The following is a 12203-nucleotide window of genomic DNA, read 5'->3' on the forward strand; positions in this document are numbered from 1 at the left end:
TGAAAATTTTTGTTATACACGATCCGCTGTTTTCCCACGCTTCCGCACCTGAATTCGATTCGGGAACCAACATATATCACATCACGTCATTCGGTTAAGAAATGCCTAAAGATCTAACAGTACAGAAAAAACACAAAATTGTAATGATAGGATCCGAACAAGACGAAACGCCATGATCTGAAAAGATCCAAACAACTTACATAGATATATACATATCACCGATAGATCCAACCGAAAGACAAGAAAATTAGCGGGGATGGGTTTTACCTTAATCTTTGCTTGCGGCGGAGAAACACCGTGTTTTGTGTGGCGAGTGGAGAGGAAAGATCACGCGGTGGTCCGGGGGACTGAGGGAAGCGGCGGTGATCCGGTAGACTGAGAGATCACGTGGTGGTCCGGTGGACTGAGAGATTACGCGGTGATCCTCCGGTGGACTGAGAGCTTAGGCGGTGGAGAGTCACAGAGAAGAGAAAAGAAGAGACAAGAGTCGAGAGAGAAGAAAAGTAGAAATGTTGGACTTGGGTGAGGTGGTGAGGCGACGCGAGAATGGAGAGGTAGACTAAATAGCGTAAAACATTTTTAACCTGAGTAATAAACGGGTAACAAACAGGTTGTATAATCGTATTACCCAAATATGACACGTTTAATAAACAGGTTATGAAGGGTCAATTACGGGTTAACAGGTCAATTTGAAAATGACATGTTATTTAATTGTGTTTCATGAATTCGACCTGATTTTGAATCGGACTTATTTATGATAAACTCAAACTCGTTAATTTCGTATAAATTTTAAGTCGTGTCGTCGTATCACTATTGACAATCTTACTAACCAGAAATTAGAGAGAGAAACTTTTATTTTATTATATATTTTTAGAAGAAAAAGAGAGAGAGAGAAAGAAAAACATTCACGAAAAACAATGGCCTAAAACTCACTACCCGCTCAGCTCTTTTCAAACGGTTACTTTCTTCTTCTTCTACTTCTTCTTCTTCTTCTTCTTCAGAGCAGAGCACACCAGGAGAACAATGCTGAAAACCCTAATCTTCAAAGCCCCAATCCTCCTCTCATACAACTCTCGACGCTTCAACACCATCGCCGAAAGGACCGTTTCGCTTCAAATCTCTCCATTTCCACGAAAATCTCCCGATTTCGGCTCCTTCCTCTCCAATGCGCCTCAAATCCACCTCCAAAATCCGATCATTTGCGCAAGAAAGAGAAGAAAACGAATCAATTCCGATAAATCCACAAGATTCTTGATCAATCTGATTTCGGTCGTCGCGTCGAGCCTCAAGATCTTGCCGCAGCCTTTGGATTTGGTCCTCGAAGAAATCGGCGGCGGAGATGGAACCGCCGGCGGCGGCGGCGGTCTAGGGTTCTGGAAGGGCTTCGGGTGGGGAGGGTTCGACGGGGGGGGAAAAAGAACTTGTGGCTGTACGGATTCATTGCGATTTGTGGTTTAGGTTTGCTGTTTGGGAGAGAAATCGAGAGCAACGCGTTTTGGTGGGGCCTAGGGCTTGGTCCCTTCGGAGTCGCTTTGATTCAGTGGTGGGAGAAGACCGGAGGAGTTCAGGCTTGGGTTCTTGGACTTTGCCTCTGGAGTTTTCTGGTCGGTCTCACTTTCAGGAGAGAGGAATTGCAGAAATGGCTTGCTAGGTTCAGGGTGACGATTCCGCTGGTCGACACTGTGAGAAGACGAATGAGAAGAGGAAAAAGAGGAAGAGTGTTTTTGAAGAAAGCTTGAAAAAGAACAATTTTTTGCTTTTGTTTTTCTCTGTAATTTTTCATACCATACTCAATGAGATGAAGATTTTGTCTTTTTTTTTTTTTTGGTTCAATTTGTTTTCAGTCATTGTATTCTTCTCTCAATTTGAACTTGCATTGAATTTGTCATGGAATTTGAAAATGTCATTTCAATTTTCACCTACAAAGGGTATTATAATTGCAATATTGGTACAGGAGTGTATTTATTTGACCTTTTATTATTTTATCAGATGATTCCCAAAATGCCCATTTTCAGGCCATTATATATAGATATGTATAAATTTCTTCTACTCAAACAGAAGAAGCATGTATGAGTTATGAAGAAACATTACGACACAATTCTATGCCTCTTCGAGAAATGCAAAACTATGGCTGAGCTGAAACAGCTTCATGGCTTGATGATAACTTCACCGGTTATCAGAAGTAGAATTCCTGTGAGCAAGCTTATTGATTTTTGTGTCGATCCAAAAGCCGGTGACCTCCACTACGCAAGGTCGGTTTTTAACAGAATTGCTCAGCCGACCATCTACATTTGGAACTCCATGATCAGAGGTTACTCCAACAGTGACACCCCAGTTGAGGCTCTGATCATGTACAGAAAAATGCTGCAAATGGGTTCTTTGCCGGACAATTTTACGTTCCCGTTTGTGCTCAAAGCATGTTCGGTAATCAGAGATCACAACTGCGGAAGATCTGTTCACAACTGTATTGTGAAAACTGGGTTTGACTTTGATGTGTATGCTTCCACTGCTTTGCTCCACATGTATGCTTGTTGTGGAGCCATGGAAGCAGGGTTGAAACTGTTTGATGTTATTCCTAAGTGGAATGTGGTTGCTTGGACTAGTTTGGTTTCCGGGTTGGTAAACAATAAAAGGGCAAGTGAGGCTATAAAGGCTTTTAGAGATATGGAAAGTTGGGGTGTAGAGCCTAATGAGATTACAATAGTGAATGTTTTGGTTGCTTGTGCTCGAACTCGGGATGTAGATACCGGAAAATGGGTTCACAATCGCCTTGCCCGTCTAGGGCATGATCCCTTCACTTTGAGTGATAATTTTAATATAATTCTTGCTACTGCCATAGTGGATATGTATGCAAAATGTGGCAGCTTAGAAATTGCAAGGAATCTGTTCAATAAAATGCCTCAAAGAAACTTGGTTGCTTGGAATTCCCTGATCGGCGCATATAACCTGCATGGCCGGGCTGAGGAAAGCGTTAATCTCTTTGTTGATATGCAGATTGCCAGGTTTGTCCCAGATCAAGCTTCCTTTTTGGGTGTGATAGGTGCCTGTGCCAGTCTGGGGGTTTCGACTTTGGGACAATGTCTTCATGCTTACATATTGAAAACCAGCATGAGCAAAGATCTTTCCATAGGGACTTCTTTAGTAGACATGTATGCCAAAACTGGAGATTTGGAAAGTGCTCGGAAGATTTTCGACAATTTGCGGAAAAAGGATGTTAAAGCATGGACTAGCATGATCTTAGGCTTGGCTATACATGGTCACGGTGTGGAAGCTCTTGGGACTTCCAAAAGCATGCAAGAAGATGCTACTGTTGTTCCTGACCATATCACGTATGCTGGGATTTTGGTTGCTTGCAGCCATGTTGGTCTGGTTGACGAGGGTTGGAGACACTTCAACGAGATGAGAGAGGTCTATGGCATTGCTCCAAATCAATATCACTATGGTTGCATGGTTGATCTTTTGAGCAGAGCAGGTCGGTTCGAAGAGGCGATGAGACTAGTGGAGGAAATGCCATTTGAACCAAATATCACCATCTGGGGTGCTGTTTTAAATGGATGTGAGATACATGAAAATGTTGATCTAGCAGATAGAATCAGAACTCATATAACTGAGTTGGAGCCTCAGGGTAGTGGGGTTTATGTGCTTCTTTCTAATATTTATGCCAGGGCTGGGAAATGGCAAGAAGTGAAGATGGCTAGAGAATTAATGAAAGAAAGGAGTATTGAGAAAACTCTTGGGCATAGTTTAGTTGAGAGGAAGTTGTCAATTTAACACTGGTACTGAACAACTAAAAGTTTTGCTGACAGCAAAGTAAACAAGCACCAAGGCATGCATAAACTTGCTTAAAAAATGTTTTCTTCTTGTGCTTTAATTAGTTTAGCCAAATATATGTTGCCTGATTTACATGCAGATTGCAGATTCTTCAAAGAAATTTCAATGCAATTCTCTAGATACAGGCTTAACAGTCTGCCGTTCAAACATTGCAAGTCTTTCCCAAATTATCCTGTCAAAAGGACTTGTTTCCTCAAAATAGACAAAGCCCATTACTTTTTTTTTTTTAAGCGTAACTAAGTTTTGGATTGGAGAAGTAATAAAAAATATATTCAAGATTAACAGTTAAAGACTAAAAGAGTAACAAGATCGCGAAGAGAGGGAGGCAAAAAAATGAGTTCATGCATTTGATTCTCTCTCAAGAATCAAGATCAGAGGCAGTCAATTTAAACCTCAATATGAGAATTGGGATCCAAATTTTTCCACTTTCATTGCCAGCACCACCGAACGCTCTGTGCCAAACCAAGATTTTTCAATCACTGATGGGCTAATTGGCGATCATCAAAATAGTAATAAAAATGGGTGACACCAATTATTTGAAGGGAAAAAAAAACTGTTAAATTATGCTCTTTTTTTAGAGTTTTTAGTGGCATATCAATGTAATAATAGAAAGATACTTTATTGTTTAAATAATATTAAAGAGGTACTCTATAATTTAGGAATATATCATCTAGTGTACCTCACACCCGTTTTATTCAATTCCGTCAGATTGTTTTATGAAAAATGATAATCTTTCAGGAATAAAATGTCTAAAAAATGTATTAATCGATGGGAACAAAATACAATATGAACGGAATGAATGTAGTGGAAACAAAATCTTGCTTTGTTAATCTTCAGCAATTACAAATACATAAAGTAGAGATGCAAAAACGGGCCGGCCCGGCCCGGCCTGTTCTCCTTAGGCCTACACAGGCCACAGGCCGGGCCGGCCCAGGCCACGAATTTTGTGGGCCGGACCGGACATCCGTATAAGAATGATATCGGCCCAATCTACACTACAAGTCAATTTTACGTGGATTAAGATGAGTCGTGCCACAAGCCAAGATGGGTCGTGTCACGGGCCTTGAATGGGCCGGCCCACTCAAGGTCCATCTTGGCCTATCATGGGTTTAGATGGACCAGCCTATCTACACATGTAATTTTTAATTTTTTAATTTTTAATTTTTATTTTTAAATGTTTAAACAAGTTAACAAATATATAAGTTTAAATAGTCAATAGAAATATGAAAAATATTATTTTTTTTACGATTACCTCATTAAATAAAAATCTTTCTAAGAAAAACTCAATGGGACATAACCTTGGTAAGGAAAAAAAGAGTACAATAAGGATAATTATACATAAGATGTTTACAAAATTACTAAAAAAAAAGAAAAAAAAAACATAAAAATATTATGGATCTAGATGGGCTGGGCTGGACCGGGCCATTATGGGCCTAGACGGGCTAGGTTGGGCCAGCCCATCATGGGCCTAGACGGGCCGACCCAGCCCGGCCTGACCCATGGGCCGATATATGTTAGCCCAACCCACCAATATTTATGGGCTAAGCTGAGCCTTAAACAGTGACGGGCCGTGCCGGCCCGGCCCGTCACTGTGTCAAGATGGGTCTAGGCCGGTCCACGGGCCCCAGCCCATTGTTGCATCTCTACATAAAAGCTAGAACTTACATTCAAATATATTTTGCAACTCAAATTACACTCTTTGATTATATTATTCTACTTCTCATAATACAAATTCATACTGCCGGACTGGACACCCGTATAAGAATGACATCGGCCCAATCTACACTACAAGTCAATTTTACGTGGATTAAGATGAGTCGTGCCACAAGCCAAGATGGGTTGTGTCACGGGCCTTGAATGGGCCAGCCCACTCAAGATCCATCTTGGCCTATCATGGGTTTAGATGGATCAGTCTATCTACACATGTAATTTTTAATTTTTAATTTTTTTAATTTTTATTTTTAAATTTTTAAACAAGTTAATAAATATATAAGTTTAAATAGTCAATAGAAATATGAAAAATATTATTTTTTTTACGATTACCTCATTAAATAAAAGTCTTTCTAAGAAAAACTCAATGAGACATAACCTTGGTAAGGAAAAAAAGAGTACAATAAGGATAATTATACATAAGATGTTTACAAAATTACTAAAAAAAAAGAAAAAAAAAACATAAAAATATTATGAATCTAGATGGGCTGGGCTGGACCGGGCCATTATGGGCCTAGACGGGCTAGGTTGGGCCAGCCCATCATGGGCCTAGACGGGCCGACCCAGCCCGGCCTGACCCATGGGCCGATATATGTTAGCCCAACCCACCAATATTTATGGGCTAAGCTGAGCCTTAAACAGTGACGGGCCGTGCCGGCCCGGCCCGTCACTGTGTCAAGATGGGTCTAGACCGGTCCACAGGCCCCAGCCCATTGTGCATCTCTACATAAAGGCTAGAACTTACATTCAAATATATTTTGCAACTCAAATTACACTCTTTGATTATATTATTCTACTTCTCATAATACAAATTCATACTGCTATAAATTTTACACGTACTTTCCAATATGATAGGTGGAGAGGGAGCACTATGAAGCAGAGAAACAACCCAACCCAAGAGCCAAAAAACTTGATCTGAATACGGACATAACTGCCTAACAAATTTCTTTTTGGTTGAAAATCCACTGCAAATCGCATATCTGTATCCTTTAGCTTTGGGAAAAACTGATTCAGCCACACCATTCACAAATTACCCAATGATATATCACAAGGACAAAATTCACGCCCATGGATTGCATAGTCCATAATAACCTTTATTTTTAAAGGCAATGCATTAATGGTTGGGTGCGTAGTCTACTAAAATAATCTACCCTCTACCCTTGATCATATCAGGTGCGGTCTGCAAGAATTTCACAAGCTACAAGGTGAGGTTATGCCCCGTTTTCGACCTCCGCGATAGGTACATACACAGAAATAATCTGTCCATGGACCACCACAAAAGGCATCTGGCAACCCCATGTCCAGAAACTTCTACCCCCAACTTTCCATTACTGGGTAATGTCGCACGAGCCCTTGACCATTCGGAGGGAAATCATACTCCTCTATAAGAGATTGGAAAGATTGAGATCATACTTCACAGGTCACCCATGTCCTTTTAACATGTTCAGTCAACTGCAAAAGTACAGGAATAAGTCAACAGCCTGATTGATCGATGTGGTGCGAGGAGATATTTCACATACAGATAATACTTGATTCTCAAAATGTTGGAATTATATATAGGAAATCCACTTGAAAAGTTAATCAAAATCCACTTGACAAGTTCAATAAAAAAAAAAAGTTCATCAAAATCCTGAGGGGAAAAAGATTCTATAAAATGCAGAGTGGGAGATATTTTTCTTAACTTGGTGATTTGTAAATTAAGGTAACGGCATAAAATCAGGTTTCTTCTATAAGCAGATGAGAGGGGAGTCAATTCTAACAGAGACGAAAATGGTGTGGAAAATTTTTTGCTATGCTTTCAATTTAGGGGAAACAAAGGGTAACAAAATCACCTCCATAAAAGCAAATTTAAACATTTAAGCCCTTCCTTTCTTGGTGATTTGTAAATTAAGGTAACGGCATAAAATCAGGTTTCTTCTATAAGCAGATGAGAGGGGAGTCAATTCTAACAGAGACGAAAATGGTGTGGAAAATTTTTTGCTATGCTTTCAATGGGGAAACAAAGGGTAACAAAATCACCTCCATAAAAGCAAATTTAAACATTTTGACATTAAGCCTAAAAAATCAATCCATTTCGGGGGGGATATCATGTCAAACCTTGAACTGAAGACTCCCTTGCAGATGGAGCAATTTTTTGGGTATACGGCTGATCCGATCTTTGAAACGTCTAAACTTAAGAATTCGCCATTCTCATCATCCTCTTCAGAGATCACGACCTGAAACTTCATGATAGCAAAACTAAGGCCTTGTTCTTTTCACAACTCAAGTTCTATTGCTACAGTGTTTTCTCTCACAAAAATTCAAATTCAACTTTTTTATTTTCTCTTACATACATAGCTCAAATTCTTGAATTGTGAAACAAACATACCCTAAATGATTTGACTAATGTAGTTTTTCTCTAGCTAAGTAGGATAGCACAGATGTGGATGTATTCCAGGGATGCAACTTTGGACAATATTTATAGATTTGTTTCAGGGTGAAAACTAGGGTTATAAATAACATGTGGCGCGCACAGCTTTCCACCGTGGTATCTTATAATCTATAAATGAGCATTTCTCAGGTTGAAACAATGACCTGGCATGGACACAGCGCACCATGTTTTTCATAGGCAGTATCGCAAAACAATCCACTATAGTACCAAGCATATCTCAAGTTGAAACAATGGACTCGGTATAGATACAGCGCACTATTTTCTATAGGTGGTATAGCGAAGCCGTGCACACTTCGACGTTCCATATCTATAGGTGGTACCGCAAAACCATTCACACTCCAAATTTCCATATCCATAGGTGGTACCGAAAAACCATTCACACTTTGAATTTCCATATCCATAGGTGGTATCGTAAAACCATTCACACTTCGAATTTCCATATCTGTTTTTAAACCAGTCACACTTCGAATTCGCATATCTGCTTTTAATTGCATTGGATGTTTTCGTGTTTAGTAAAGGCTATATTGGCAAAATGTTCTCACGAGATTTAGCAGTAATAAAACAGAATTCTCAAGTCGAGTTCATAAGCTTACCCCCATAGGATTCTATTTCTGCTCTCAAATGTCCTTCAAGTTCCTCTTCGCTCTCATATATTGCATTTATGGACCTTTAAAACGAGGTAAAGGCTATATTGGCAAAATGTTCTCACGAGATTTAGCAGTAATAAAACAGAATTCTCAAGTTCCTCTTCGCTCTCATATATTGCATTTATGGACCTTTAAAACGACATTCTTTACGTTGATCAATTTGAGCACAAAGCAAGCTAATAATAAAAAGAAAGCAACAATTGTAAAATATATGACACACATGAAAACGAGGAAGAAGAAAAAGATTACAAAAAGAAACAAAAGTCAGATAATGGAAATGGCAATTAATAACTAGACATCAGATCAGACTCACTTAATCATGCCCGAAGAGGAGTTCTTCTAAATGCATGTGACATCTCTAGCATTAAAAAAATTTGTGCTTCCCCTCGCCCAATCTGCTTATAATGGCTGTAATGTCTCCCGTTTCACTTACTTTCTTCTTACTTTCCTCCAAAAGACCAAGCTGCAAACTTCATAACCTGCCCGTGCCTATAAGCTCCGAAGTCTGAATAGAAGTGAGTTTGACTTCCTTCCCCTTGACCTCCCCAAATCCAAGTGAAGCTAGGGATTTCTCCCAAATTCCTCGTACCTCTCCAAAAAGTTAATTAGAAAGCTAGAACACACTTAACATGCCACTCGCCTCCTTTATCCATCAATATTTCACATATTAAATTAAACCAAGTGTTGCTCTCCTTTGTATTCTCTAGATAACATTCATGAATGGTATTGAGCCAATAACGCTGACATAGAAGTACATTAGCCATAAGGTCTAAACTGGCTTAAACATGTTTTCTTTTAAAATTTAATAAATTTAGCTGAATCTCTGGCAACATGATCTAAATGCAAATTACTTCAAAGATAATTTATTACTAGCATGATATAGGCTAAAGTCATAAAGAACAATGTTTATCCGACACTCTTCCAACAATAAATGTTGCTGTAAGAGCGAGCACGGTGAAAATTACAACGGCAAGTTACTCTCGCAAAATTATCCCATCAAAAGGACATTTTCAGAAGAGGAGAGAAAAGAAAAGGAAAAAAAAAGAAAAAAAAACAAGAAAAAAGTCCAACTCTAATGCAAAGGGAGGAAAACGGTGCAGAAAACAGTTTTCTTCATCCCCCCACACTTTCACAAGTAACTGATCTTGTACCGGATAAACTTTACAGCAAAGGAAATATCGTGACCAAGCCAAATGACTAGAGACTAATAAGAACACAAGTCTAGAGAGAAGAAATAAAGCAAAAAATCTTGACTTTAAAAAGTCAAATCTTGCATAATACAATGCAACTTAACTGAGCTCTCCGCATCACAAGAGCTTATCATATTCCAATATTCAGCTAAGTTCTTGAGCTACATTCTTCTTCAACGTTCTCTAAAATATAATACACTAATTGCACGAAGTCCATTACTCAAACAAAGCCAGGCTCCATTGTCGAATGCATTGCTTACAGCAACAAAGAAAAAAAAAATTTGGTTCACCTTTTTTTCACAATGCCTTCCAAAATCCCATCAGTCCCAAAAGATCCAGAAAATTGCTGCTGATCAACTGGACCAGGAAGCTGGAATGAGATAGAGAAGTGTCCCGGTGGACATAAGTTTCGTGTGAGCATGTGAAAGATTTGGGAGTTCTTGCACACTATCTGCTCCCCAGTAGTAGTCACTCCTTTGATTAGTACTTTACCATCAGGTTCAATGTCACAACTAAATTCACCTGCACAGGCAAAGTTCATAACCGGACTCATCAAGATGACCAGATACATTGTTATCAGTAATGTGGAACTCAATGTTTTTAAACAGCAATGTGAAATACAACCCACAAGTAGATATGATTGAACATCTCATAGAAACAAGCAGATAATTTCGAACTCAATGTTTTTAAACAGCAATGTGAAATACAATGCTACCCACAAGTAGATATGATTGAACATCTCATAGAAACAAGCAGATAATTTATATAGATGAGAAAGGCATGCTTAAAAGCAACAGCTAACCATTCAATAACATTACTAATCATTAGATTTGACCAAACATCGTAAACAATGACAAAATGATAGAGAAACTCACTCTCATCCCTTGATACCCCAGGAAGGGAGACACGAAACAAGTACGAATCCTCACATTCGCCAATGTCCATTAGTCCTATTATTGATCCAATCTTGCCCATAGCAGCGCTTCCTGTCAGCGCAACACCAAGTTTGTTGCTCGCCATTAAATTATCCCAGTCTTCCCGTGTTGTGAAAGAGGACAAAAATATAATAGCTGGTCCAACCCTTTCCACATTCACACTGTCCTTAGCAGGCAACGAAGCAGTGTAGCTATTTGGCATCGGCGGACCAATATACGGCATACTATTAAGAGGCGCCACCGCAAGAATCGGTCTTTTGAGATTTATTTTCTCTGGCGCACCACTTTCACTTCTTGGATTCTCAAAGCTGTAAGATTACCTCAAGTTCATAACTATGTGCAGATTGGTGTATAACAAACTATATTAGATGATGTTGCAATGAAAAACAACGAAAAACTTCTAACTTGCATAAACACTTCTTTACACACACACACATAATACCACTAAATATGTCAACAATGTATCAATTTCTACAATCTTCTTAGTTGTAGAGTTACAAAGGGACTTAAACACTTACAGCTTTGAACAAGCAAATCCAGGCATCGGCGGACCAATATACGGCATACTATCAAGAGGCGCCACCGCAAGAATTGGTCTTTTGAGATTTATTTTCTCTGGCTCACCACTTTCACTTCTTGGATTCCCAAAGCTGTAAGATTACCTCAAGTTCATAACTATATGCAGATTGGTGTATAACAAACTATATTAGATGATGTTGCAATGAAAAACAACAAAAACTTCTAACTTGCATAAACACTTCTTTACACACATACACACACACATAACACCACTAAATATGTCAACAATGTATCAATTTCTACAATCTTCTTAGTTGTAGAGTTACAAAGGGACTTAAACACTTACAGCATTGAACAAGCAAATCTAGATTCTAGAGTAAAGAAACTAGACTATTGTGAGATCAAACCAATGTATCACTACACTATTCATTTCTCTCCTACCTGAACTTCACAAACAGTTATTCCAAGATTCGGAAAAGAGGATTATGATTTTCTCTGCAATATTCCAAAATTTGATGAGGAATTTCCTCTTCAAACGCAACAAAGATTCAAAACAATTTTTTCCAAAAAAAATAAAATCAGTGCTTTGAATTTGAAATAGTACAACATACATTATTACAAAGAACCAGAGCTGAAATTGCAAAACCTAACACCCATTTTCTAATCCGATCACAAAAATAGCTCTCCGTAACACGCGCAATCAAACAACACATACATTTACAGGTATTATATTACACACAATATATATATATATATAAATTAAGCTCAGATTTTACCAGGAAGGAGACGCCATGGGAGAGAAGTCGAAGAATATGCGAAAAAATGAAAAAGAAAAATAAACAATTTTTGTGCGTTTAAACAAAAGTACAACAGTGTGTTCTTCCGAGCTCTCTGTAGACTGAAAAAGCTGAGAGATGTGACCGGACCAATTCTGATCTGA

The 12203-nt window shown here is 38.7% G+C and overlaps 2 protein-coding genes and 1 long non-coding RNA gene across 4 annotated transcripts; 1 reads left to right on the forward strand and 2 right to left on the reverse strand.

Annotated features, from left to right (window-relative positions):
* The first annotated feature begins 2076 nt into the window (after positions 1-2076).
* Positions 2077-3771, forward strand: LOC21385551 (putative pentatricopeptide repeat-containing protein At3g05240). The gene has a single exon (XM_010088436.1). The coding sequence runs from the start codon at positions 2077-2079 to the stop codon at positions 3769-3771; it is 1695 nt and encodes a 564-aa protein (XP_010086738.1).
* Positions 3772-6297: 2526 nt separating this feature from the next.
* On the reverse strand, positions 6298-7973 carry LOC112093307. The gene is made up of 2 exons (XR_002902993.1): positions 7639-7973; positions 6298-6993 (listed from the first exon to the last, which is right to left on the reverse strand). It is a non-coding gene; the product is annotated as an uncharacterized LOC112093307 (long non-coding RNA).
* A 1421-nt stretch (positions 7974-9394) lies between these two features.
* Positions 9395-12165, reverse strand: LOC21385552 (alpha-crystallin domain-containing protein 22.3). Of its 2 annotated transcripts, none has more exons than XM_024171863.1 (4): positions 12040-12165; positions 11263-11394; positions 10685-11052; positions 9395-10331 (listed from the first exon to the last, which is right to left on the reverse strand). In XM_024171863.1, the coding sequence occupies exons 1-4, from the start codon at positions 12054-12056 to the stop codon at positions 10096-10098; spliced, it is 753 nt and encodes a 250-aa protein (XP_024027631.1). In that variant the 5' UTR covers positions 12057-12165; the 3' UTR covers positions 9395-10095. The 2 variants fall into 2 exon arrangements, with proteins under 2 accessions (XP_024027631.1, XP_024027676.1); XM_024171908.1 differs by having other exon boundaries at positions 11263-11419.
* Between the last annotated feature and the right edge of the window lie 38 nt (positions 12166-12203).

This window comes from Morus notabilis, unplaced genomic scaffold, assembly GCF_000414095.1.
Source record: "Morus notabilis unplaced genomic scaffold, ASM41409v2 Scaffold1929, whole genome shotgun sequence".
NCBI classification, from domain to species: Eukaryota; Viridiplantae; Streptophyta; class Magnoliopsida; order Rosales; family Moraceae; genus Morus; species Morus notabilis.